The following is a 27,190-nucleotide window of genomic DNA, read 5'->3' as shown; positions in this document are numbered from 1 at the left end:
CTCAGCACTGATGACCTTGTCTGGCTCATTAGTCATTGTTACAGCTGAGAGCTTTGTGGAGAGTGGGAGAAATAGGGCACAGGCAGAGAGCGTGTGAAGCTTGTGTTGGGCACTTGTGAAAGCTTTATGACCACTCACAGCAAGACGAGTTCTGGGGGAGCTGGGGCTGCTCAGTAATCTCTCCTGGGATGTTGGATGTACGGGCCCCAACTGCTCATCTAAGATTCCTTTGGGAGAATATCCTGGAACATGGAAGATTTGTCTCTCGGCTCCTTCTTCAGTTGTTTCAGAAGTAAGCCATTGATCTCATCATGGGAGAAAGCTCAGTTTAGATCGGCTGGTCTGACTGTACCAGCTATGACCACTTCCCTCTCCTTCAGAGGCATTCCTTGCAGGGGGCACTGGGATGTGACACACAGTCAGTCACCTGAGCCATGAAAGGAACTTGTCCTGGAAAAGTAACATCAACATGTTTGTGGTACTTTGAACACGTCACCTTAGACCTCTGGAAGCATATTATTACCCCTGTCTTGCAAATATGGAAACTGAGGCCCAGAGAGGGACAAGGATCTGCTTAAAAGTCACAGAGAGTGACATGGAGGAGCTGGGATTTGAACTCAGGTGTCCAAATCCAAATTCAGTCTTTTTTCTATTATATCACAGTTACTTTCATCCAGTCAGAATATTAGATTTGGAAGGGACTTTAAGGTTTTCTAGCCCAAATCCGTGCACCAGTGTTAGAATCCTCCCGACAGCATCCTTGGCTACCAGCCTTCCACTTGGACACTCCTAGTTATGGGGACACTGCTTCTCAAAGAGGTTTCGTCTCATTCTATTTGCTTATTTGCTTAAATCTAGTTTTATCTGGTTTTAGATGGCTCTCATCTTCTTTCTTGACTGTCAGAGAAGTCTCTCTTTAAATTATGGGAAGGAAGAAAAATGATCTAGTTAGACATTGGCAAAGCCTCTTCCTTCATCCCGGAGGTGAGCCCCAAGCTGCTCACTATAAGCCCAGTACCACCAGTAACACAGGCTAAGCGACCAAGGCCTGAGAAGATCCATTCTTATACACCCATGAACTTGGGGACGCAACTGCCCTAGGAACAGCATTCACTGACGGGCTAGCAGCCCAGTCCAGTCCATGGCCAACATTCTCAATTTCAATTCACCCCCAAGGATCCATGGATAGATTTCAGGGGGCTCATGAATTGGATTTTTAAAAATTATTTTAATAACTGTCTTTTTGATAACTGTTTTTGTAACTGGTTAACTTTGTAAATCTATGTATTTATTTAAAAACCTGATTCTAGGTGGCAAAGTAGATAGAGTACCGGCCCTGAGTTCAAATCTAGCCTCAGACATGTACTAACTGAGCAAGTCACTTAACTTCTGTTTGTCTCAATTTCTTCATTTGCAAAATGGGAATACTAATAGCTACTACCCCAGAGCTGTTGTAAGAATCAAATGAGATAAAAATTGTAAAGCTCTTAGCACAGAGCCAGTAAAGATTATATAAATGTCAGCTATCACAGTTATTAAGAAAGGGTCCATAGGCTTAACCACATTACTGAAGGGGTTCATCTCTCGTCTCTTTATCTATTATCTCTCTGTTTCTGTCTTTCTCTGCCTCTCTCTCTTAGTGTTTATTATTAACATTGTCTCTATTTGTCTCTCTGTGTGTCTATATCTTTCTATCTCTGTCTCTATCAGTCTCTCTGTCTCTATCTCTGTCTCTCTTTGTCTCTGCCTCTATTTCTCTGTCAGTCTTTCTGTCTCTTGTCTCTCTGCTCTCTCTCTTTACCAGAGGGAGTTTGGAGGTTTTCTTGGCAGAGATAATTAAGTGGTTGGCTATTTCCTTCAATAGCTCATTTTTACAGATGAGGAAATTGAGGCAAACAGGGTAGAGTGACTTGTCCAGGGTCACATAACTTTTAAGTGCCTGAGGCTGGATTTGAATTCAGGAAGATGAGTCTTTCTAATTCCAGTCCCTGTGCTCTATCCACCATATCTGCCCCTTCCTAGGGTCACCAAGTTAGAAAGTGTCTGAGGCTACATTTGAACGCAGATCTTCTTTGCTCCAGGTCCAGTATTCCATCCACTGGGTCTCCTTCCTGCCTCTGAGTAACTCTGGGATTCAGAGTGATTCTGGACCATACATTCCAGGAAAAGGCTGGAGAGGCTCTCCAACTGACCTCCATCACCTCCCTCAAGTCTAATCCACAGCCTGGGTTTAGGTTAGACATTAGGAAGGACTTCCTGAATGTTAGAATTGGGTAAACCTATGGGTAGATCGCTGACAGAAATGCAGATGTGGTGGCTTTGAGTTGGACTTTTCTGGACAGAGAAGAGCAGCTAAGGGGAGAGAGCTCTGGAATTCAAGCCAGGAAGATCTGAGTACAAATTTAACCCCAGATACTTCCTAGCTATAGGACCAGCCCATTGATCAGTAACAGTAATGTTAGTTTTAAGAACATGCTGGGGTTTTTAGCCAGTATATTATAGAAATGGAAAATTACTTATACTGTCAATCAGTGGAGGAGAATCTCATGGAAAAGGGGACTTTTTATGTATTTAGGGAAGTGTTTGTCATTTCCAAAGAAAATGTATAAATTAATTAAAGAAAAAAGAAAATGAAAAGGTTGTATCAACTCATCTTGAAAATCTCTTCTTCTGATTTATTATTCAGAAAAATGACGATCCATGGAGTTCCCAGTTCACCCCTAAAATTGACAGAAGATACCCCTTTCTTTGGCCTGTACCAAGACAGAGGAGCAGGAGTGTGTGTGTGTGTGTGTGTGTGTGTGTGTGTGTGTGTGTGTTCCGGGGCAGGTGGTAATTACTGGGTAGAGGTTGAAATTGTTTCCTGAAGGAGCAAAGCTGTTCTCTGAAGTCAGGAGCACATTAAAAGATTTGCAGGGCAGGTTTGATTTTTAGATAACCCTAAAGTGGATCCCAGATGGACCTGGGAGCAGGTTCGCTATCTCTGTAATGAAGGGAGCCAGCCAGGGCTGCCAGCCCAGCTGCTCTGCGGAGAATCTTGTGTCTAGACAGGTCTGTGGCTTTGGGGCCCAACCCCCACCCGGGGCCTGGGAAGCTGGGGGCAGTCTGAGGGGACAGAGGAGCCGGAAATGACTGTCCTTCTGGCCTCCCCCCTGCTCAGATCCAGGCCCAGATAATGGTAGAGAACATATGGCATACTGGATCAGCTGGAGCTAGATGACTTTCTCAGCCTCAGTTTCCTCATCCATAAAATGGGAATGATAATAATAGCACCTATCTCAGAAAGCTGTTGTGACAATCAAAGGAAGAAATTAATATTTCTAGAGTGTCAATCAATCAACATGCATTTATTATGGGCCTCCTGTACTGCATGCTAGGGCCTGGATAAAGCTCTCTGTTAATATAAGGCTCTCCTCATTATTGGGAAGGTCTTTGTGTGTACAAGAAAGGAACCATTCAATCATGAAAGAAAACGCATGTAAGTCTTTACTATGTGGCTAAACTATGTATAAATTTGGGCAACTCATTTCCCAAGAGTCTCCACCTCTTCCATCAGTTGTTTGGATGAGTTTAATCCTTCCCAGGGGCTCCTTCCAACAATCTTTGAGTCTTAGTTCCATCATTTCCATGAATTTGAGAAAGCCACTTTCTCTCCCTAAGACTCAGTTTCCCCATCTAAAAAGTGAGGGATTGGTCCACGTGACTTCCAACTTATAACCACCATCCCATGGCCTTGGATGGGCCACTTTCTCTATCCCAGCCTCAGGCTCCTGACCTGTAAAATGAGGCTATGATTCCAGACTTCTCTGTCTGATTCTGCTTCTCTGTCACAGGGGTGCTACAAGGTGCAAAGGAAAGAAAAAAGATAGTCTTTTGTAAATCACAAAATGTGGTTATAAATAGAGAATGTCCGAGCTGAGAGGGACATCAGAGCTGAGATATCCACTGGTCCATCCCCCTCGTTTGAAAAATGAGAACATGGGCTAGAAAGGAAGGGGTTCATCCAAAGTCACCTGGAAAGCAGAGCCGCCATAAGTGGGACTCGGGTTGCCTGACACTCAGCCTGGGTTTCTTTTCTGTCACCCCATGCTGCTTTCAAAGTCCTCATGAGAAGTCATAGAATCTCAGGGCGGGAAGAACCTCAGAAGTTAACTTGTCCAATCCATTCCTAAACCAGAATCCTTTATAAACCCAGACTTTCTGCTTCTAACTCTCCTGAGGGCTAAGGATGCTTCCCATTGGGGCACCCCATCAATTACTTAACAACAGCTATTCCATCCTGTCTAATCCAAGCCTTTTATTCTCCTGGTTAAGAATCCCCAGGAGCTTCAACCAACCTCCCATGACCCCTTCATCTTCTCTAGATACCCTCCAGCTTTTTAGATAGCCAGATAGGTCTCTTAAATGTGGGGCTCAAAATCAAATATAGTACTCTAGATGGATCTGAACAGAACAGAGTAAAGAAAGTCTACCACCTCCTAGTCTTATCATTGTAGCTTCTCTTTATGTAAGCCTGAAAAGAGGGAGGTATTTTGGCTACCATATCATTCTGTTAACTCCCATCAAATGTATCAGACACTAAATTCCCTAAATCTTTTTTCCCCTGAAAAACTGCTGTCTTGCTATGACTCCTCCGTCTTCCATATTGAAAGTCAAATTTCTGAATCCAACTGCAAGACGATAGAGAGATAGAACATATATATCTACATGTCACAGATTAATAGGGGAGACAACATAAAAACATCATATGTTATTGATCCCTTCAAGTCATCTTGAAATTGATGAATATGATTTTATCAAAATCATGGGAATGGGAATATTCAATAGAAAAAATGCTCAGGGCACTCCTCTGGAGACTTCCTTCCAAGTACAATTCATATAACTCTACTATAATCTAGGCCTTAAACGTGGGTCAGGATCCCATATGGGGAGTCATATAACTAAATCTAGGAGTCGTAAAATTATGATTTATTATCAGCAAATGTTTGATGTGTATACCAATTATATATATATATATATATATATATATATATATATATATATATATATATATATATATCTGTATGCCCAAGATAACATAAAAATTTCTCAGGCAAAAAGAAGCCTTGATCTAGCCCATATCTTTATCTTGTCCCCGGAGAAAAGCCCAAGAGATTTTGGAAAGGGCCCTTTCAAAGGCTAAATAAAATTATATCAATATTCCCTCAATTAACAATTTAGCTAATTCTTCAGTGATCTATGATATTCCAACACCTGTTGGAACTACCTCCACCAACACTAATTGCCATCCCCCTCTAACTTAGCAGATACTTAGAGGGTTGCTATGAATCAGAGTTTAAATGAGAACCCATCCTTTTCAGTTCTAAATTCTACAGGGCTCTTCTACGTCCCTTTGCCTCCATAGCCCCCTTGTCCAATTGGTAAGTTCTTCCATTTTGAGAAAGGACTCAGTTCACCCACTGGATCTGACCACCACCCACCCTTACAGGGATCTCTTCCTCCTCTCATCCCCCTTTTGAGTTTATCTTCCCCAGCTGGAATGAGTTCCTTAAGGAGTTTCTTTGCTTGTATCCCTAACACATAACACTTAAGAAATTCTAGTTGACTAAGAGGATATGCATGGACCCCCAGCCTGTGACTATCCACAAGTCCTAGAGATTATGTTCAATTTCTCTCTCAAAGACCTTAAACTGTTCTTGGAGATGGGGAGTGAGCAATAAGATCATTATTTAGTAATTGTCACTTTTCAGGTGTTTTCATCAGAGCAGACCTGAAGCACCCAGGAGATTTGTCTGTTTATAAAATCACTAATGTGCCCTTTTTATCCAACCTGACTAAAATCAGGTCACCTCTTGCAGAAATGCAATGCCTTCGTCACCCTTTGTAATGAATGTATCACAGAGATAGGGAAGCATCAAACTATCATTGACAAGCATCCATCCAGGATCTGCTCTGCTGGGCCCACCAGGAGCCCCCTGGTGAGGAGCACTGCAGAGGGCACTAGATTGTGAATGAGAGGCCTGGGTTCAAATCCTTGTTCTAATTTTCAGTAAATAGACCAACTTGGTTGAGTCATTTCCAATTGCCACCATTGTTTCTCTTGATTCATCCAAGAGTTCATAAAGTCAAAGGTTTAGTGCTGGGATGGACATCAAGCCCAACTCTCCCTTTTTACAGATGAGGAAATTATACTTGCTCAAGATCACAAATTTAATACATAGCAGAGGCAAAATTTAAACCAAATTCTCTGTTTTCATGTCATGTTTTTCTCAGAATTTGTTTCCTTCTCCATTAAATGAGGAGAAAGCCTATGCTGCAAAGGCATAGCAGGCCTGAAGTCAGGAGTTCAAATCCAATCTCAGATCCTTACTAGCTGTGTGATATTGGGTAAGGCACTCTGCCTGCCTCTCTTTCCTTGACTGTAAAATGGGATAATAACTGCACTTACCTCCAAGGTTGTTGTGAGGATCAAACAAGATATTTGAAAAGTGCCGGACACATAGTAGGCACTTAATAAATGCTTGTCCCCTTTTCTTCCACTCCGGTTTTGTATGTGGGAGGAACATTTCTTAAGCTGCAGGTCTTGGTCTGCCCTATAGAAAAGTGGATTGTCTCCAGCTGGGGAAATAAAATATCCCCACAGGAAGCATTTAATCAACAAGAGGCAATGAAGGGTGGTGGAAAGAACGCTGGGAGACAGAAGATTTAAGTTGAAGGTGTTGGAAGTCAGAAGACTTAAGTTGAAGGTGTGATGTTGGCTGGTTATGTGACCTTGAGTAAAGCAGGTAGTTTATAAGGATGTTCCCCTCTCCATAATGCTCCCCTGGTCTAGCAAAGGGCTTTGGAAGCCTTAATGTCACCATATAAATGTGAACTATTGTTAATATCAAATGTCCTGTCTATGTACCACCCAAGTGATGGTACAGATAAGGGAGACAGACTGTCAGACCTGGGATTATTTATCATTTGGGCTGTTCCCCTCATTCAAGTGATCAACAGTCACTGATTGGAGTTTGACCAGAAAGTGGCTTGAATCCCAACTCAAGCATCCATTTCTAACTGTATGACCTCAGCTAAATCCCTCATTAGGAAGATTCAGGTGAGGAACACGTCACATTTGCATAGCTTCCCCCCCCAAGTTCTATGCTTTTTTTAAAAAATCTATTTTAATTATGAACTTAATACAAACACTTCCAGAGACAAAGAAAAAGAAAGAAGAGCATGGTAAGAAACTCTGACCTATTCAGTATGTCATTTTTCAAGAAATGTGAGTATACTGCATTCAACTAGGTAGTAACAAAATTATTCTGTAGTTCTACATTTTTCTGGGCATTTAAAAATGTTTTATTTGTTCTTTTTTAAAGTGTCTATTGCTACTCACATTCAACCACATTTCCCAGCTTACAGCATTCTTTCTTCATATCAGTCTTGTGAGACACATAATCTGCAAGTATTGTTCCTGTTCAATTAATTAAATAAATTTATTTTATTTTTAGTAGCTTTTCATTTTACCAGATACAAGCAAAGATAGTTTTCCACATTCACCTTTGTAAAACCTTGTATTCTAAATTTTTCTTCCTCCTTAACCCCCTCCTATAGACAGCAAGCAATCCAATATAGGTTAAACATGTACGATTCTACTAAATATCTTTCAACATTCGTCATGCTATGCAAGAAAAATTAGATCAATGATTTTTCTTGTGGAGCAAGATAATTGTATAGATATGTGTACATATAGTGGATTTAACATATATTTTAACTGTTTAACATATATTTACTTGCCATCTATGGGATGGAGTGGGAAGAAGGAAGGAAAAATTTAGAACACAAAGTTTTGCAGGGGCAATGTTGAAAAATTATCTATGTGTATATTTTGAAAATAAAAAGCTTTAATAAAAAAAGATTAAAATCTTTTTGGGGGAAAAAAAAAAAGAAAAACCAGATCAAAAGGTGAAAGAAAAAAAACATGAAAAAAATAAGCAAACAAACAACAACAAAATATGGTGGAAATATTATATGTTGATCCATATTCAGTCTCCATAGTTCTCTCTCTGGATGTAGATGACACTTTTGATCACAGTCCCCATTTAATTGATAAGCTAACTGAGACCCTGAGAAGTAGCTAAGACATTTCAAACCCAAGTCTGCTGACTCTAAACTGAGCCCTTTCCCCACTGCACTGGGTTGTATGAAACTAGGCAGAGAACCTAGCAGGCCCTTTCCCACCCAAGAGTCCTAAGGGGCCAGAGCTCACCCCAGAGGTCCCACTGAAAAATGGCCCCAGTGAGGAACCGATAAAGAGTTAAAGGTAGCTGCTGCAAGTGTAGAAACGCCAGCCAAGGAGGGAGAATAAGCCAATTACCCGGGCTTCACATGAGGCTCGGGACTGACCTTTGTGTATAATTAGTCCTTTTATTTAAAGCAAAGATTTTTTTAGTAGAATAACTAATTAGCTGTCATAAGTGGCAAATGGGAAATTTGGGCCCATTCTGTCCAGTAGGGAGGAGGCGGGGAGGCTGCCCCTTCTCCCATCTTCTCAGCTCCTGGTACATCGGGCAGTCACAGCCACCCCCAAGGCTGGCAGGCTCTTTCCTCATTAGGGCCTGTCTCCAGGCCTTCAGCTGGGGTAATGAGCAGAGGGAGAGAGCCACTCTTAACGGATCCCCTCATAGCAAGGCATGAAATGCAAGTGGAACCAAGCCACCTTCGGTGCCAGCTCCTCTCCCCTCCAGTGCGTGGACCTGGGTGGCTGGGGAAGGGGCGGCCAGCAAGTGGTTGGGCATCTCTGCTGAGTGCTGTGCCCTCAGCTGGCTTGTATAAAGCAGGAGTCGGGGGAGCCTGGAGGCAGATATCATTAGCCAGCATTACTCTTTCAGACCAATTAACCTTTAGAGCTGCATTAAAGAAATTAGATAGTGAGCATCCCTGCTTTCAGATGGGCCCTGGGGGGTGGGCTGGGGGAGTGGAAGGAGAAAGAGGAGAGAAAAAAGGGAGAAAGAGAGAGAGAGGATGGAGACAGACAGAGACAGAGAGGAAAGACAGAGAAACAGAGACAGAGAGATAAAGAAAGAGACAGAGTAACAGAGATAGAGAAAGAGAATGAGAAGAGAGAGAGAAAGAGGAGAGAGTGAGAGAGGAAAGACAGAGACAGAAACAGAGACAGACAAAGAAAGAGACAGAGTAACAGACAGACAGAGACAGAGACAGAGAATCAGAGACAGAGAGACAAAGAAAGAAACAGTAACAGAGAGACAGAGAGAGTGAGAGAGAGAGAGAGAGAGAGAGAGAGAGAGAGAGAGAGGCAGAGAGACAGAGAGAGAGACAAGAATAACAGACAGAGACAGAGAGACAGAGATCAAGAGAGAAAGAGACACAGAGAGAAAGATGAAGGGGGGAGATGAGGGAAGGGAAGGGGAGAGGCTGTCATTGTGGGTCCTGTATCTTAGGGAACTCTTTTGCTTAGTTGTGGAGAGAATGGCTTGGTAGGAGACCAGTTAGGACACATTTGTGCAAGAGAAAGCTAAGGACCGTGTTCTCAAGTGATAGAGGTGGGAGGAGAGCACGGATGTGAGAGGCACTCTGAAAGGAGAGTGGTAAGATCCAAGGGACCCAGTGGCTCAAGAGCCTTGAAGGGAGAAGAGGGCTGACTGCAGGGTTTCCAGCCTGTGAGAGGGAAGCTGCTGGAGCCATCTCTAGCAGTCAGATAGTCGTGCACATGGCAGGTTCAGGACAGGAAATAACCAGTTTTGTTTGGGACAAGTTGAGCCAAAGGGGCCAGTGGAACAGAGCCTGGAGATTTCAGGAGGGCTTGGAGCTCCAAGCTCATTTTCCCTCCCATCCTCACACACAGACTCCCCTAGACATGTTTGATGTCTAGTTAGAGTGTCCCAACTACCAGCCCCTCTGCCCAAACAGTGAGGCTCCAAGCTGTCCCCTGCATAATAGAGCATCTCTGCTCTGAAATGAGGTCCAGCTTTGGACTCTTAACCAGGGACCCTGGGTTTCCACTTCCCCATAAACCTCCCCAAGAGCTAAAATCCTGAATAGTTGGACCTAACAACTGAAATCACTGATGGGGGAACGGTGTGCCAGGGGTAGCTGCCCCTCTCTTCTTTCTCTCAATTTCTCCTTCCTCCCCAAACTCTGAATCTCTCTCCTCTCTGACTATATCTTGCCTCTCTCTCCTCTCTCTGTCTTTCTCTACTTATGTGCCCTTATCAATCCACAAGCATTTATCAAGCACCTACTATGCGCCAGGCCCTGGGCTAAGATTTGGAAATATAAAGATGAAACAGGAATGTTGTTCCTTCCCTCCTGGAGCTCACATTCTCCTTGGGGGAAAAGAAACATATTCCCAGCTAAATAATACTGAATGAATAAGAAATAAAAACATAGTGATGGGGGAATGGGGAAACTCTCTGCTGAGTCTGGAAGGGAGTTAATGTAGAAGGCAAGAGGAAGGGCATTCCAGGTGTGGGGAAAAACTAAGACAAAGGCCCAGACTCAAGAAATGAAGTGTAATGTACTTGGAACAGCAAGTACTCCAGTTTGGCTTGAGTTATGAGTTCTTTCTTTGTCTGCCTTGGTCCTCTATATCAGTGTCTCTCAGTATCTCTGTTTAGCTCTCTCTATTGTTTCTCTTTTCCTTCTCTGTCTCTGTTTCTCCTTTATGTGCACATATTCCTATCTGTTCTCCTCTCATTCCTGCCATCTCTCTCTTCTCTCTTTTCGCATCCCTCTTCCCCATTTTTCCCAGAATCTTAGTTCCTGCGGTAGTTAAATAAGGGGGATGGTTTTAGATGGTCACTGAGGGTTGTCCCGGCTCTACATCTGTGATTTCTTCTTTTTTTTCTCTGATTATGATCCTCTAACTCTTAAACTTTTGTTCTCGGTATCTTTATAGTATTAAAAACTCATTGAGGGTCTGTCCAAAGAATTTTTGTTTATGTGGGTTGTGTTTGTAGATATTTACCATATTAGAAATAAAAACGAATTTTGCATTTGTAGACCCTCCTGAAGGGTTCCAGAGACCCTCAGAATTCTCTGCACCATACTCTGAGAACCACCGCTCTAATTCTTCCCTATTGTTGCTATTTTCTCAGCCTCTCTGGAGACAGAAAGAGTTGGAAAAGTGTGGGATAAAAGGGCAGGATCTGATGACTGGAAGAAATGAGGTTGGGGCAGTTTCCATGTTGCAAGGAAGGCCTTGGAAACCGGGGACCGCAGGTCACCAGATTTGGGGGGAAGGGGAACATGAAGAAGCCAATCTCAGGCCCCTTCTCTGCTTGGCCCTCGCCCAGCCCATCTCCAGCACAGCCCAGGTCTCTTGTCCCAATAGTATAAGCTACAGATCCAAAAGAAAAAAGGATGGGTGGAAAAATAAACGGTTGAACAAACACTAGTGGAACAAAGCCTTGGGGCCCTTCCTTGAGGTCTCAGCCACTTCTTCCTCCAGTGGGGAATATTAGAGCAGCAACAATATGAGGGCCAAGAGCTCCAACTGCTTCCCCACCCCCTGCAGGGAGGAAGTAAAGGCCTGACCTGGTCCGACACAACCGAGGGGTCCAGAGGCCGGCAGCCGGGAGACTGAGGAAGCTCATTCTGCCTGGCCCCAGAGGGCAGAACCAGCACGAATGAATGGAAGTGGAATCGAGGCAGATTGGGGCTCCATGTAAAGAAAATCTTCCTAACAATCAGCTGTCCTCAATATGGAATCGACTGCCTCTGAAGGTAGTGAGCGCTCCTTCCCTGGAGATCTTGGTGGACAAACGTGACCTTTTGTTGAGTTTTCTTTTTTTTCCATTTTGTTTTGTTTTTTCAATTAATCAGCATGTGTTTTCTCTCGAGTGAGACATTCATAAAGCACTTGGCACAATGCCAGCACATAGTAGGCACTTAAAATGACCGTCCCATTCTGCTGTGCTAAGTACCCAGCACATAGTAGGCACTTCAAAAAGATTTTCCATTCTATTCCATACATCCTCTATTTAAAAGAAAACAAATCAAAATCTTTATAATAAATATGCATAGCCAAGCAGAACAAATTGCCAATTTGTCCCCATCCAAAAATGTATCTCCCATTCTGCACCCTGAGACTATTGCCTTTCACTCAGGAAAAGCATATGATGGAGGATATTCTGGACTTCCACCTTGCCCATCCTTCCAGAGAAATAAATTCCCAATTCATCTGGACCTAACAATGTTATAGAAGGGAATTAGACTAATGATCCCCAAAGTCCCTTTCAGTTCTGAAATTCCTCAACTCCATGAGATCCCTCATTTGAAGGAAGTGTGACTGTCTGGTCTAAAGAACAGGGTAGACCTGATTAAAAGTTGTATCATGAATCAAAAAAACAGAAATTAAATCTACTTGAGATGCCATTTTAAATTCCTAAAACAGAAAAAAAAAACATTCAAAGCAATAAAATTCAGTGTTTATAAAATAGAAAACAAAACAAAAAGATTGCATCATGGCAGAATGGGCTGCCTTAGGTGGTAATGAGTTCCCCATCACTAAAAGTCTTCTAGCAGAGGCTAGATGGCCCCTTATTGAGAATGTCAAATAAGAAGATCAGGGAAGAGAGCTCTGGGCTTAGAATGAGAAAGATACATTCAAACACAGCCTCAGACACTAGCTGTGTAACAGTAGCTAAGTGACCAAATCACTTAACCTCTGTTTGCCTCAGTTTCTTCATTTGGAAAATGGGGATAATAGTATTAATACTTACCTCACAGGATTGTTGTGAGGATCTAATGACACAAGCACTTTGCAAACCTTAAGGCAATAGGTAGTAGTAGTGTAGTTGTAGTAGTAGTAGTAATTCATGTTTGGGTTGCATTGGATCCTTATGAAATCTCTTCCATATCTAAGATTCTATGACTAAAATATGGTATTATAGCAAAAGTCAGAGAACCTGACATCCTAAAAAGTGCGATTTGGGGAAGGAAAGGGAAATAAACATTTATGTAGAGCCTCCTATGTGCCAGGTACTGTGCTAAGCAATTTATAAATATTTTCTCATTAGACACGTTCCCCCTCCCCAACATCCCTAAGAGGTAGGTATTATTAAGATCCCCATTTTATATTAAATTATTGAGGGAGAAGTCATAAAGCTTGTTTGTAAAACTGAATATGAACTCAAGAACTCAGGACTTTCTATCCCCAGTCTAGCTGACCCTTTCCCACTGTGCTACCAGATGCCTCAATTTTCTCATCTGCGTAATGAAGATAGTAACAATCAACTACTGATCTTTCACTTCTGTTGTGGGGTAAATGGTTTGCAAATCTCGATGAAACCCAGTAATTTAAGCAATAGTACAGAGGCCAGCTTGGGAACTGACCCTGTACTGTAGTTCTGTCCTCCCCCTGAGTCAATTCAGTTTCCAATTTCCCCCTACAGCCCAGATTTCCTTTACAGGTTCTTCCAAGTCATTCATGTTACCTCAAGTCCACTGTGAGTTCTGGACCGTAGTTCCCACTTTTTATGGACCAGGAGCTACAAGCAGATTATTTTAATTTCAAAACCTCAAGTACTCACAAACGGATTGGGGGAGTCAGGTTTAGACAACAGAACCTCAGAGTTGTAAGAAACCTCAATGGAAGGGCCTTGTGAAAGAGACCCAGAGATTTTAGTGGGCTGAGCCAACTATACGATGTGGCAGCTAAAAACAAATCCTGCGCAATCTTAGGCTATATTAATAAAATTATAGTATGCAGTATAGAGGGAACTAAGGGACTACATGTGTATGTACATGCATGTGCTTATATTTATATTGTATAACATATGTGTGTACACACACAAACATATGTATATATGTACACATAAAGAAAATATAAATAAAGCTATGTGTATATATGTATATAAATATATATAAACAAAATTTATGAATAATGTATAAATAAAAAATTTATACAACAATAAGTACATAGATATGTTTCCATTTGATTCTCACAACAATCCTAGGAGGCAGATGCTATTATTATCCCCATTTTACAGATGAGGAAATTAAGGCTGAAAAAAGGTTAAGTGACTTACCAAGAGTCTTCCTGACTTCAAGTTCATTGACAATTGTTTCTAAGACTGGAGATCATGTTATACAAAGATTATTTGAAGGGAATGGGGAAGTTTGGCCCAAAGACCAGAAGACTTGGGGGACGGGGAGGAGGTGGTGGAGCAGCATCAGAGCTCCCTTTTAAGAATGTGAAAGGTCGTCTTGTTGCTTAGCACACCAAAGCACAAAATTAGAAGCAATGAGTGTAAGGCACGGGTTTCATTTCACTATAATAAGAAAATTCTTGATAATTTGAAGTACCCAAGAATGTAATACCATGGAAAAACCAGTAGATTTGAGAGTCAGAGACCTAAACCATGATTAATAAATGTTGCTCACTCCTTATCACTTAACCTCTCTGGGTCTCGATGTTCTTATCTCTAAGATGAGGACAGTAATTTTCCAAGGTCCCCCTTCCATGAGTCATGGGATGTCCTATATCTGCAGATGGGATTCTTACACTACAAGGGAACTTGGACTAGAAAAGCTCCTTTCTCTCCTGAGATTCTGGAATTCCACTATTCCCCCACAGCCATCTCACGTTAGGGCCCATGTGGGACCTTCTAGGAAAACCATAACCAAAAAAGACATTTTGGTCTAGTCCAGGAAATGTAAGAAAAGTATCTTGTCAGGCTCTTGTCTCCATCTGGCGGGGGGGGGGGGGGGGGGGGGGGGGAGGAGCCAGGGAATGAGCAGGGAGGCAATACTCACCATGATAACCATCCTATGCATTGGATCTGTCCCTGCCTCTGCCCACAGGTGTGCCCATGCTGTCTGTCCACCCCAAGGGGAAACAGAAAGGCTGTGCTGGCTGTAACCGGAAGATCAAGGACCGCTATCTCCTGAAGGCCCTAGACAAGTACTGGCATGAAGACTGTCTAAAGTGTGCCTGCTGTGACTGCCGGCTGGGAGAGGTGGGCTCCACACTCTACACCAAGGCCAACCTCATTCTGTGCCGCCGGGACTACCTGAGGTAGGGAGGAACCGGGGCAGGGAGAGGAGGGTTATCAGGGGCGGGAGGGCAGGTGGACTTCGCAGGACCAGAAGGTTTCTGATTTCTCTCTGACTTTCCACCTGGCCATAGAGTTAAGACCGGTGACAGCTAATAGCAGAAGTGTGGGGCAAAGGGAGGAGAAGCACAGAAATCACCTACCCATGGAGTACAGCTAATTCACCGGAGGCTTGTTGGTCAATTATTCAGTCAATGAGCATTTATCAAGCACCTACTGTGTGCCAGACACACAAAAAGAGGCAAAAAACAATCCTTGTTCTCAAGCTCACCTTCTAGTGGAGAAAACAACATACACACAACTATAACTTGGAAGTAATTTCAGACATTCACTGAATTATCAGCAAACCTTATAATAATACCCATCAATAATCATATAAGCTTACATATAACACTTAAGATATGCTGTGTGCCATGCTAACTGCTTTATAATTATCTCACTTGATCCATAGGGACATGATACTGTAATCCTTTTTGTTTTTACAGATGAGAAAACTGAGGCAGAGGTGAAGTAGCTTGTCCAGGTTCTGGGAACAAAATCATAACCTCCCCTCCTCAACTTATGACCCCCCTCACACACTAATATCACAGCTCTCCTCTTCCTTTTGTGAGTAGCACAAGCCTCTCACGGCCCATCACAAACTCTTATTTGTCATGGGGGAAGAGTATTGAGCTCAAATCCCAGTTCTCCCAATTACCTGTGTGAAACTAGGTACATGGCTTAATCCTTCTGGGCTTCCTTTTCTCATCTGAAAAATGAGACAGCTGAGCTAGACAACTTCATAGATCCCTCCCAGTTAAAATCCATGATCCCATGAACTCTTGCCGTGACATTCTATATAGCCAGGTCATATGGGTATGATCCTCATATGTCACAGTTTCCAATCCTCTCTCTCTGGGTCACACACTCATGCTAAAATTCTGTACTCTAGAAGTAGTGAATCAATCAATAAGCATTTATTAGCATCCAGCTACATTCCACTGGAGAAAGACAGAACATAAAAGTAACCTGAAAATGGTGGGGGACAAAGGTACCCAGGGCTGGGACGCAATAGAAGTAGTCTGTGAGGGCAGCTGGATAAAAATGGGGTCAGAAGATGGTAAGACTATTTTTATTATTGTGGACACTTTTGTTGTTCAATTATTTCAGTCGTGTCCAACTTTTTGTGACCCCATTTGGGGTTTTGTTGACAAAGATACTGGAGTGGTTCGCCATTTCCTTCTCCAGCTCGTTTTATAGATGAGGAAACTGAAGCAAAAAGGGTTAAGTGACTTGTCCAACATGGGGTTAATAGATGTCTGAGGCCAGATTTGAACTCAAGAAAATACCCTCCCAACTCCAGGTCCCGTGCTCCGTACACCTAGCTGCCCTCGTGGCCAATACACCTCTCTAAAGGGAGCCTGAAATCACTCCAGCTTTTCCCACTGTCCCATGGGTGCTACTTAGCTTGTATTCCACTATAACGGCTGTGTCCATGTCACACCAACTGTTGTATTACCATGTATCTTCTCTTCTTGCACGTTGATTTCTTGTACCACAGTGTAGGACTTTACATTTACCCTCTATTACATTGTATTTTATTATCTCGAGTTACACTGTATCTTATCGTCATTGGAGAATTTGGAGAATTTTTTTTCTGTCTATCAAGTTAGCCATCCACCTCTCCAGGTCCTAGTTTCTCACTCCCCCCCCCCCAAAAAGCCCAGAACCCAGCTGAGTAGAGGTCCTCCTTGATTAAGTGGGCTAATTGCTTCTCTCCTTCCCAGCCTCCCCCGCTGCCCCATCCCTCACCTCAGCCCTGGGAGCCGAAGCCACATTCGGGGCTGCTCCCTCTCCTCTGCTTTAATTTGGGCCACTCCTGACATCACCAGCCCGGTGGAGCCAGACCAGCTGAATTTTAGTGTGTCTATAAACCAAGGAAAATTGTCCTTGGCTCAGCTCCTGCATTTAGATTGGCTGCCGACAATGGGGATGGTGAAATTCAGGGGAAGAACCATTAACCGTAATTACCACCACAGGCTAAGGGTTTAATTGTGCTCCATTTTCAATCTTGGGGCCGCTGCCGCCACCTTATTTACAAGCTGCTTCTCTCCGGGAGCTCCATAAGGAGAGAAGATTTACACGGGGACTCTGGGCTTTTAAGTTCTTGTCCCTTTGGGGGAGGGGGTGGCCAGGGAAAGAAAGGGTGGGGGAAGGCTTAAGTGAGTGAAAAAAATAGCCTCTGACTCACTCTTCTGGGCCCAAAAGGGTCACCAAGGGCAGAAAGGGCTGGCGACATCTCGCACCTCTTGTGGAGGTCTAGGCTTTGCCCTACTCGCTAAGCACAAACATTTCTTTTTCATAGAATGTCAGAGCTGGGAGGGACCTTAGAACACAGAACGTCAAAGTGGGGAGGGACCTTGGGATACTGGGAGGGACCTTGGAACATAGAATGTCAGAGCCTAAAGGGATCTTAGAACATGGAAATGTCAGAGATGGACATAATATGTCAGAACTGGAAAGACCCTTGGGATACTGGGAGGGACCTTAGAACACAGAATGTCAGAGCTGGGAAAGACCTTAAAATATACTATTTCAAAGCTGAGAAGAATCTTAGAACATACATAGTATATCAGAGCTGGCAGGGACTTTAGAACATAATATTTTAGAGCTTCAAACACTGGGAGGCTCTTAGAACACAGAATATCAGAACTGGGAGGTTCCTTAGGACATGATATATCAGAGTTGAATGAGATCCCAGGACTTGGAATATAAGGCCTAAGAAGGATCTTAGGACATCAAATGCATGATTTGACAGGTCCTTAAAAAAACAGAACATAGGTTTTCAAAACTGAGTGATATCAAAATATCAGAGCTGGGAGGGACCTCATATAATGTCAGAAGGGAAAGAACCTCAGAACACAGAATGTAGAATGTCAGAGTTGGAAGCAATGTCATCAAATCCCAGGGTTCTGAAGCTAAGGCCCATGGAAATTTGGTTGGTTTTTTTTTTTTAATAATTGCATTTCAATATAATTGTTTTCCTTTAATTACCTTTATTTATGTATTTTAAACCTTTTTCTATGAAGGGGTCCATAAGCCATGACATCAAAATGATTAAGAACCTTGATCTGATCTAAATTCTTTGCTTTTACAGATAAGGAAACTGAGGCTCAGGGAAAGCAAGTCATTAACCCAAGATCCCAAGGGAGTTCCCTTCAGAGCTAGGGCATGAGCCCAGAACCCGACTCCCGGGCCAGGACGCTTTCAGTCTAGAAGGCTTTTTGCACACACTCCTCCACAATGAAAGCAGGCTGAGGCGGTCCAGAAGCCCACTGAGTTTGATGTCTCAGGGGGCTGGGGTTAGGCGGGAGCCGTGAATCGGACCCCCTGCGTGGGCCCAGCCTTAAGCCTAAGCCAGGAATCTTATGCAAACCCCCCAACCATTTGCCACGGGGTTTTCCCTCAGACCGTGACAGGAGGACAGGTGACCGGCGAGCTGAATGGAGAGGGGGAGGGGGAGTGCCCGCCCTGTGCCTAAGCTGCCTGTTTAGTTAAGTGAACATCTGTCCCAGCTTCCCCAGCTCTCATTTGAAGACTCCCCGCGTTTGGAAAGGGAAGAAAGGGCCTGTTTGGACACGCAGATGCCGTTGGGGCCCTTTGTCCTGGCTAATCTGGAGAGCAGGCCCCAGCACCAGGCCCTGATGAATAATGGATCCAAACAGGCAACGGCCTGGCATTGAGGGGACAAATCCGGGATTAAGCGCCCGCCGTAAGTCCGGCCCCAGCCTCCACCAGCAGGCTCCGTGGCTCAGCTCAGATTTGGAGAAAGGAACCAAGAGAAATCCTTGCCCCCATCACCCCAAGTGACAGTGGGAGCAGCTCTGGAGCCGGTGCACCCACAGCACCCTGAGCTCTGCTCGGCATTCAGTCCAGCACAGAGCATGAATGGAAAGAGGTGGGCCGTCCCCAACGGGGACCCCTGGCAAAGTCCCCAGTCCTCATGGGCGCAGGTTCCTGCCGGTCCTGTAAGCTGGAAGTGACCTAGGCTGGCTGTAAATGCAAGATTGAAGGGTTCTAGGTCTGGAGTCAGGAACAATGTAAGCTCAGATATTTCTTCCAACACTTACTAGCTGTGTGATCTTGTGCCTCAGTTTCCTCATCTGTCTAATGAGGACTATAATTACTGTGATACCTACTTACCTACCAGGGGCTGCTAGGGCCGCCAGGCCTGGAGTCAGAAGAAAATGGTCTAAGACACTTATTAGCTGGTGATTTTGGGCAACTCTGTTTGCCTCAGTTTCTGCATAGTAAAATGGCAAACAATTCGGTATCTTTGTCAAGAAAACTCCTAGTGGGGTTGGAAAAACTTAACAATAACAACATTATGCCCCTAGGTTCTAAATCACTTTACCACCACCACCACCTCCCACAGCGAGGTGGGCAGTATCAGGGTTGCTATCCCCATTTTAGAGAAAGGGAAAGGGGGCAGAGACAGGATTTGAACCCAAGACTCCAAGTCCAGCCTTCCCTCCATGGTATGTTTGCTCTGTCTGCACAACCTTTTAAGGTTTGTTTCTCTTCTCTGGGGCTGGGTCCCCATTAGACTAAAAAGACTCCTCAAAAGCACCATCAACTCTATATGGGGACTGTCCCTCACGCTCTCCTCCAGATCAAAGGACCATTTGTAATGAGATGGATAGAAAAAACACACAAGGTCATCCTTGGTTCCCAGCCTCATGCTGGGAGATCCAGGATGGACATATGGCCCCTGGCCAAGGTCTATGCCTGCCCACAGTACCCGAGGTCTAACCACAGTAGCTCAGGAAATATTCAGTGGCAGAGCTGGAAGGGACCTTAGAACATGGGACAGTGAATGACAGAGACAGGAGGGATCTTACAACATGAGACAGCAAATGACAGAGTTGGGAGGGAACTTAGAACATGAGACATCGAATGGCAGAGCTCGGAGGGATCTTGGAACATGGGACATCAAATGACAGAGCTGGGAGGGAACTTAGAACATGAGACATCGAATGGGTGGGAACTTAGAACATGGGACAGTGAATGTCAGAGGCAGGAGGGACCTTAGAACATGGGATATCCAATGGCAGAGCTGGGAGGGACCTTAGAACATCAATCCTCAGTAGCAAAGAAGCCAGCGAACATGGAATGTGAGACATCATGTAACTGAACCCACCCTTTCACAGACAAGGAAACTGCGGCTCGGAGAGAGGTGACTTGGTCTCCTGCCTCCCAGCTCAGGGTTCTTCTTTCTATCGAAGTTAGCCTGAGTAGGGTCTGGATTACACCTGGAACGCTCAGTCGCCCTGACCCTCACTGTACCTTTCCCAGGGTGGGAGGTATCACCAAGCTGGGGCAGGAGGGAATGAGAAGGGGTGGAAAAGAGAGGCTCCCCCCGCCCCCAGCTGGCCACTGACAGCCTTGGGCCTGTGGTTCAGGCACAGGCCTGCCCCCTCACAGCCCCAGGCTGCCTCAGAGAGCCGCTAGCCTGGCCCAGGGTCAGATGACCCAAAGCGGGGACCCAGTGTGGCTGAGAAGGCACGCAGTCCCCTTTAATTTAGACACCAAGAGATGGCATCTCCCTCGTCCAGGTCTCAGATAAAATGGAATGAGGCGATTGGTCTAAAATCTCTAGATCTGAGGTTTAGAATACATATATTATTTGATAACTGTTGGCAATATAATCGGTTTCCTTTGTAATCCCATTTTTATTTTATGCATTTAAAAACATTGTTCTGTGAAGGGATCACCCACAACTTCATTGGGGCATCAAAAGAGTCACCCACAACTTCACCAGGGTGCCACAGGGCTCATCCATGACTTCAGGGTGCCAGAAGGTCCATCAGGGCACCAAAGGGATCACCCATGACCACCGGGCCACCAAAGGGGTCACCCATGACTTCATCAGGGTGCCAGAGGGGTCACCAAGTTGCCAAAGGGGTCGCCCATGACTTCAGGGTGCCAAAGGGTCCATCAGGGCACCAAAGGTGTCACCCATGACCACCAGGGTGCCAGAGGGGAGACTATGACTTCACCAGGGTCCCAAAGGATCTGTCAGAAAGATTGAGAAGCCTTGAACCAGAGCGCTTTGGGCTTCCCAGCCCCAGTGTCTCCTCTTCTCTAAGACTTTGGGGTGCCTGGGGGCGACCTCCCCCAGGCTAGCAGAAGGACATGGGGAAGAGCAGACTAAGATGGCGCCTGTCCATCCCGGCCTCTCCTGGGGCCCTCCATCCCGCCACCCTGCAGCGGTCAGCAAGATGGAGGCTAGGCTGCCTGAGCCTGGTGCAGTGCTGGAGTTGATACTGCTAATTATACTTAATTAGCCCTTCCTCCATTTAATTAAAATGGCTCCTAATGAATGTGCTTTCTTGGCAGGCTCTTCGGCACCACGGGGAATTGTGCCGCCTGTAGCAAGCTGATCCCCGCCTTCGAGATGGTGATGCGAGCCCGGGACAACGTCTACCATTTGGACTGCTTCGCCTGCCAGCTCTGCAACCAGAGGTGAGGATGGGCCCCCTGTCCCCCCGCTGGGGGGCTCCCCTCCAGTCCCCTTCCTGGGCGAACCCCAGAGTGCGGCCCAGAATTCTGGGACCTGCCAGAGCGGCCCGGCCCCTTCCAGGGGGAGGAAGAGGAAGCTTCAGGAAGGCTGCCTGCCCAGGTACCAGAGAGAGCCGGGCCTTGCCTCCCAGAAGCCTCTCTCCTCCCCTGCTCAGTCACCCTCTCCCCTGGCCAGGGGCCCCCCCAAGCAGTGAGACAGACGGACAGAAAGATGGAGGCAGCTTTTATTTAGCAGTAGCCCTCCGCCAAGCACTGCGGAGGCTGGAAAGCGGTGAGAGGGAGGATTCCTCCTGAGAGGCCGGGAGGAGGGGCCTGGGGGGGCGGGGGCTCCTGGCAAGAGAGAGCCCTGGACTCCCTGTCAGATCTGGGAGAGGGTCTGAAGGGTGGCGACTGGTGAGATGAGGAGCTTCTTCCTTGCCTTGTTTTCTCTGTAGATCAGAGGGAAATATAAGGGTCGGGTTCAGAGCTGGAACAAGACCTTAGAGATCTTGTCCATCTCCCTCATTGTGCAGGAGAGGAAACTGAGTCCCAGAGGGGTGCAACAACGGTCACTCAGGCAGGATTTTAATTCAGGTCCAAGCCTTTTCTGGCCCACCTTGCCTTGGAAACGCCTTGTTATAGTCCCAAGGGTGCTCAGAGATGACCCGATCCAAGGCCCTTCCTCCCCATGTCCTGTTACCCATTTTTAACAGGTAAAAAGTGAGAACCTCAGAGAGGGAAAGGGAGTTTTCTGAGGTCACACAGCAAGGTAGGGACAGAGGGACACCGGCCCTCCGACCTCCTGCTTCCCTCCTGCTTTTAGAGGAGGGGTGATGGAAGACAGAGGACACGCCCCTCCCAGTACCCGGAGAGGGGGAAGAACCAGTGGCTGGTTTAACAAATGGGGAGGGGGGGGAGGGCTCTAGAGTGTACACAGCCTTAGGGAAAGCTCCAGGGCCGGCTGGCCCTGATACTCAGGTGAGGTTGTCGCGCCATCTAGCGGCCAGCCAGGGAGCAGGCCCAGATAATTCCCGGCAGGAGGCAGGGGAGACCCAGACTTCGGTTCCCAGGACGGCCAGGGGCCTCCCCCAGGGAGATGGGGGGTGGGAGGCCAGGCTCCGTCTGCATCCCTCGGGCCAGACAAAGGGGGGCACATCTTAAAATGACCTGAGGGTCTCATTAGGGTCTTCAGAAAAAAGGGGGTACTTCTTGTGTGGCAAAAAAGGGGGAGCTGTTCAGAGCAATAGAAAGAGCCGTGAATTTAGAGTAAGGGGCACTGGACACTCGTAGAGCAACTCTTCTGCTTCCTAGCCCTAGGCAAGGGGATACAGCGGAAGAAAGGTAGCTGAGTCTAGACCAGGAGCTGGGTTCAAATTCTGCTTCGGATGCTCTCTGTAGGGCAAGTTCAAGTGCTCGGTTTGTGCAGGGCTGAGTTTCCTTGCCTCTAACATGAGAGAGTCACACCAGATAGCCTCGGGGTCCCTCCAGCGCTAAAGCTATGATCCTGTGACAAATCAGTAGTCTCAAGAGTCTCCGTTTCCCCGTCATGAAGGGAGTCGGGTTGTGCAATTTCTGTAGCCCAGCCATAGCTGCCTCTCCTCCGTGTTCCCCGGTCTCTCCCGGCTCTGAATTGGAGCAGAGGGAATAAGCAGGACCGTAGAACTTCCATTGTGGACCACAGGTCTCTTCGTTTCTGTGGAAGAGCCCCCTTCCTGGGCAGCTGGGTTTCAGCCCCCATTCATTCCCTCGAGACAGCGCAGACTCAGCCGGATCACCGGCGGAGGGACTTGGAGAGAGCCAGGGAAGCCCCCTCCCACCCTCTCTTCTCCCCCCCCCACCCCCTGCTTCCCACTCCAGAACTTTCTAAAGAAGTGACTTATTGCTATTTTTTTAACCATCCTGGGGTCTGCACACAACAATAAATATCTCTGGGTTTTCTGTGACTTTCCACATTGAAAAGCTAAAGTAAGTCACAGAAGAAAGTGGCCCAGATGAAGAGGTCACCGAATAGAATCAAAGAAAGTCCAACCTGAAGAAGGTGAGATTTGGGACAAGAGAGAGATAATAGCCATATGAAGGTCTGCCCTGTATAGGAAACTGTGGCCCCTGATAGGGGAGGAAACAAGTGCAATGAGTGGAAGTTACAGAGGTACATTTTTAAGGCACCAGTTAGAGCTGCCCCCAAAGTCTAAAAGACTAAAAGTCTCTCAGCAGAGGCTGGAGAGCCATTCATGGGGGTATTAGAGAAGGGAGTGCTGGCCAGTCAGGGCCCTTACTGGATGACCGCTGAAGGCCCTTCCTAAGATTCTGTGACCGTCTCACTGTATGAGAAGAAAACTCTCTCCATCTGGGGCCATTCCTGCATCTGAAAAACGAAGATGAGAATTATTAGCTAAAGTGTGGTTCGGGAAAGACACCATTATCAATATTCATGCTAATCCCTTTTATCTGAACTGTGCTTTTTAAAAAATAGTTTACAAAGCACTTTTTCATCTCCCTTATTTGATCTTCCCAGCAGTACCCAAAGCTAGACTGAGCAAGAGATATTTTGGCCACTGGACAGGAGAAAAATGACGTCCAGAATGGAGAAATGAGTTACCAAATTGGTAGCGAATTGGTGGCAGAGTCAGACTTGAACCCAAGACTCTGGAAGTTTAGAGCAAAAAGGGATGAAATTCCAGAAAGAATTTGTAAAACCTTAATTCTTGGTTTGGAAATAAATTCTTAATAACAGAGCGCGCCTGGTTGCCTTTAATAGTTCAGGTCACCAGGTCTCAGTGAACCTATATTCCAGAGCAGCAAGAGAATTGGCAGATGTGGATGCTGACTCCATGGTCTTTTAAAGACTGTGGAGGATGGGAGGCATGCTGTGGGACTGGAGGAAAGCACATATCCTGATTTTCTAAAAGGGAACGGACAGAAGTCTGCCAAGAACGGGCTGATGGGAAGTTAACTCAATTCCGGGCAAAAATCTGAGAGCTATTAAAGAGATGTTTTGTGACTATCTGGAAAATGAAACAGTGATTACAAAGAAACCAATATGGCCCCATCAGGAGAAGGTCATTCCAGACCAAACTAATTCCTCTTTTGACTTTCTAGTAGATCAAGGGAATGCCCGGGATACCACTGATCTAGATTTTAGAAAAAGCACATGGAGGTCTTTCACATTATTCTTAAGATCAAATCAAAGCAATGAAAACTAGATGATGGTAGTTTCATGGATGCAGAACCGGTTGAATGGTTGGTCCCAATGAGCGGTCATTCAATTGCTATATCACCTTGGAAGTGGGACTTGAATGGAATACCCCAGAGATATTCAATTAAATTAAATATTAATCATGATTCTAAATGATTTCAAAAGGTTAGAACATTAAGTGAAATATAATATGAAATTGAATACAGGTAAATGTAATACCCAAAATTCTCATGAGTACACAATGATGGAAGTATGGTTCTACAGAACTTCCTTTGAAAAAGATCTGGAGTTTTCAGTGGACCACAAATTCAATTTGAGTGTATGGTGGTGAGAAAAACTAATAGGATTTTAGGTGATATTAAGCATAGCTCCTATAAGCCTAAGGAGATGATAGTCATCTTCAGCCTTATTGGATCATATGGTGTTCAATTCTTGGTACTCCTATTTTGGGAAGAACATTGAAGAGCTGGAGTGCTTCCCACTCAGAGGGAGGTGAAAGGGAATAGAGATCATTTCTGATTTGTTGAAATTGGTTGAAGGAAATGAGGATATTTATCTTGAAGAAGAAAAGTTGACGAGAGGAAGTGAGGGGGGATTATGTTTTCTGTCTTCAAGTATTTGTAGAAAAGGGATTAGTTTTTTTTTTCCTTTTGACCTCAGAGGGACAACTGAAGAGCAATAGGTAAAATTTAGTCAAAAAAAGACAGATTTAAGCCAACACAAGGAAAAACGCCCTAATATTAGAGCTATCCACAAAGGATAGCCATATTCCTGTCCTTTCTTTGGGCTAGCATCACTGGGGCAGATGGCAGTCATATGATTCTAAAAACATTATATGTAAACCCTTTTGGAAATGTAATATATAAGGGGCCCTGGCTATTGAACCAAGTGGTCTAGCCTAAACCCTCACATACTCCTTTTGCATATGGGTAAACTGAGGCACAGAGAGGGAAGATGGCTTCTTCAAGGTTACACAAAGAGTTGGAGCCGAATTGGAATTAGAAACCAGAATTTCTGCCTCCTACCCAAGTAGTCAGTCATTCCTTGATTTTTTTCTTCATCTCACACACTTTTTTTTTCTCTTTTTCTCTCTTTCTTTCTCTCTCTCTGCTCTTCCAGATTTTGCGTGGGAGACAAATTTTTCCTGAAAAACAACATGATCTTGTGTCAGATGGACTATGAGGAGGGGCAGCTGAATGGAAGTTTTGAATCACAGGTTCAGTAACCCCATCCCTTCACCTGTCTGGGGGCCCTGGGCTACACCCCGATGGGCAGCTCAACAGCCCGCTCCAGCTGCAGCAAGGGGGCCGGCCATTGGCCTGGCTCGGCCTGCCCATGATCTTTTTAAAATTCTCCATCCACAGAGGGACACCCCCCCCTCCATGGTCCCTTGCCGTCCCTGCCCGGCACCAAGCCGTTACAGGTATAGCTGTGCGGTTGCACCCGTGTTCCTGAGCACTGCCTTGCCTTTCCCCACCTCACCTAGCTAGTCTTGTGTGTGAGTCTCTGGGGGCCAGGCAGGGCCTGTACAGCCTGTCTTCTGTATATAAACTGGAACATTTATTTTATGAGAAATGTAATGCAATTTTATTACTGGTGTGAATTAAAAAAGTATGAATGTTTCCTGGGGAGCCTCCCTGTGGTTTATTTGGGGATGAAGATGAAGACCAGCCCCATTTAAAAATACTCTCCTAAACACTTAATAATAATAATAACAGTAACTCATACTTACACAGCACTCTCCAGTTTACAAGACACGTTCCTATAATCTTTCCTATCTGGTCCAGCCTTGGAGTTTATCCAGTCTGACTCCTATTCCTGTTTTATAGATGAGAAATTGGAACCTAGAAAACTAAAGTGACTGACAATAATTAACATTAACTGTTAACTCATTTGAGCCTCACAACAACCCTGGGATATAGATGCTATTATATTTTTATTTATAGTATTTGTAGATTATATAATTATATATATATATATATATATATATATATATATATATATAATTTATAGATGACATAATTGAGGCAGACTGAGGTGAAGTGACCAGGGGCACACAACTCTGAAATGTCTGAGGGAGAATGTGAATTCATATCTTTCAGATTCCAAATCCAGTGCTCTATCCACCATGCCCCGTGGCTGCCTCTGATCCAAAATTCATCCAAGTTCTCAGGGGGAATTCAATCCAATTTAACTCAACCAACATTTATGTACCCTCTTGGCACTAAAGAAAACACCAAATTTACCTGTGACCTCATCCCATGCCCTGACAGAGCTCAGTCTAGTAGTAAGATAATATACACAAATTGATAAATCTATGGTATTAGCCCATTACTGTAAGGTCTGCAGGGAAAAGTCACAATCAACTAGAGGAACAAGGCAGACTTCCCAG

At 45.0% G+C, this 27,190-nt stretch overlaps 1 protein-coding gene across 3 annotated transcripts in view; it reads left to right on the top strand.

Annotated features, from left to right (window-relative positions):
- LMO1 (LIM domain only 1) overlaps nucleotides 1-26,421 on the top strand; it is a 67,188-nt gene extending 40,767 nt beyond the window's left edge. For 2 of the 3 annotated variants that reach the window (XM_031941433.1, XM_031941434.1), the window contains exons 2-5: nucleotides 11,522-11,730; nucleotides 14,812-15,025; nucleotides 21,441-21,566; nucleotides 25,918-26,421. In XM_031941433.1, coding sequence (XP_031797293.1) covers nucleotides 11,709-11,730; nucleotides 14,812-15,025; nucleotides 21,441-21,566; nucleotides 25,918-26,023 — 468 coding nt within the window. In that variant the 5' untranslated portion in view covers nucleotides 11,522-11,708 and the 3' untranslated portion in view covers nucleotides 26,024-26,421. The remainder of the gene's footprint in view (nucleotides 1-11,521; nucleotides 11,731-14,811; nucleotides 15,026-21,440; nucleotides 21,567-25,917) is intronic. The other variant, XM_023506258.2, reaches the window with a different exon arrangement.
- The last annotated feature ends 769 nt before the right edge of the window (nucleotides 26,422-27,190 follow it).

This window comes from Sarcophilus harrisii, chromosome 6 (genome assembly GCF_902635505.1).
Source record: "Sarcophilus harrisii chromosome 6, mSarHar1.11, whole genome shotgun sequence".
Classification (NCBI taxonomy): domain Eukaryota; kingdom Metazoa; phylum Chordata; class Mammalia; order Dasyuromorphia; family Dasyuridae; genus Sarcophilus; species Sarcophilus harrisii.
Note: the sequence above shows the minus strand (reverse complement) of the source record. Positions and strands in the feature narration are given on the sequence as shown.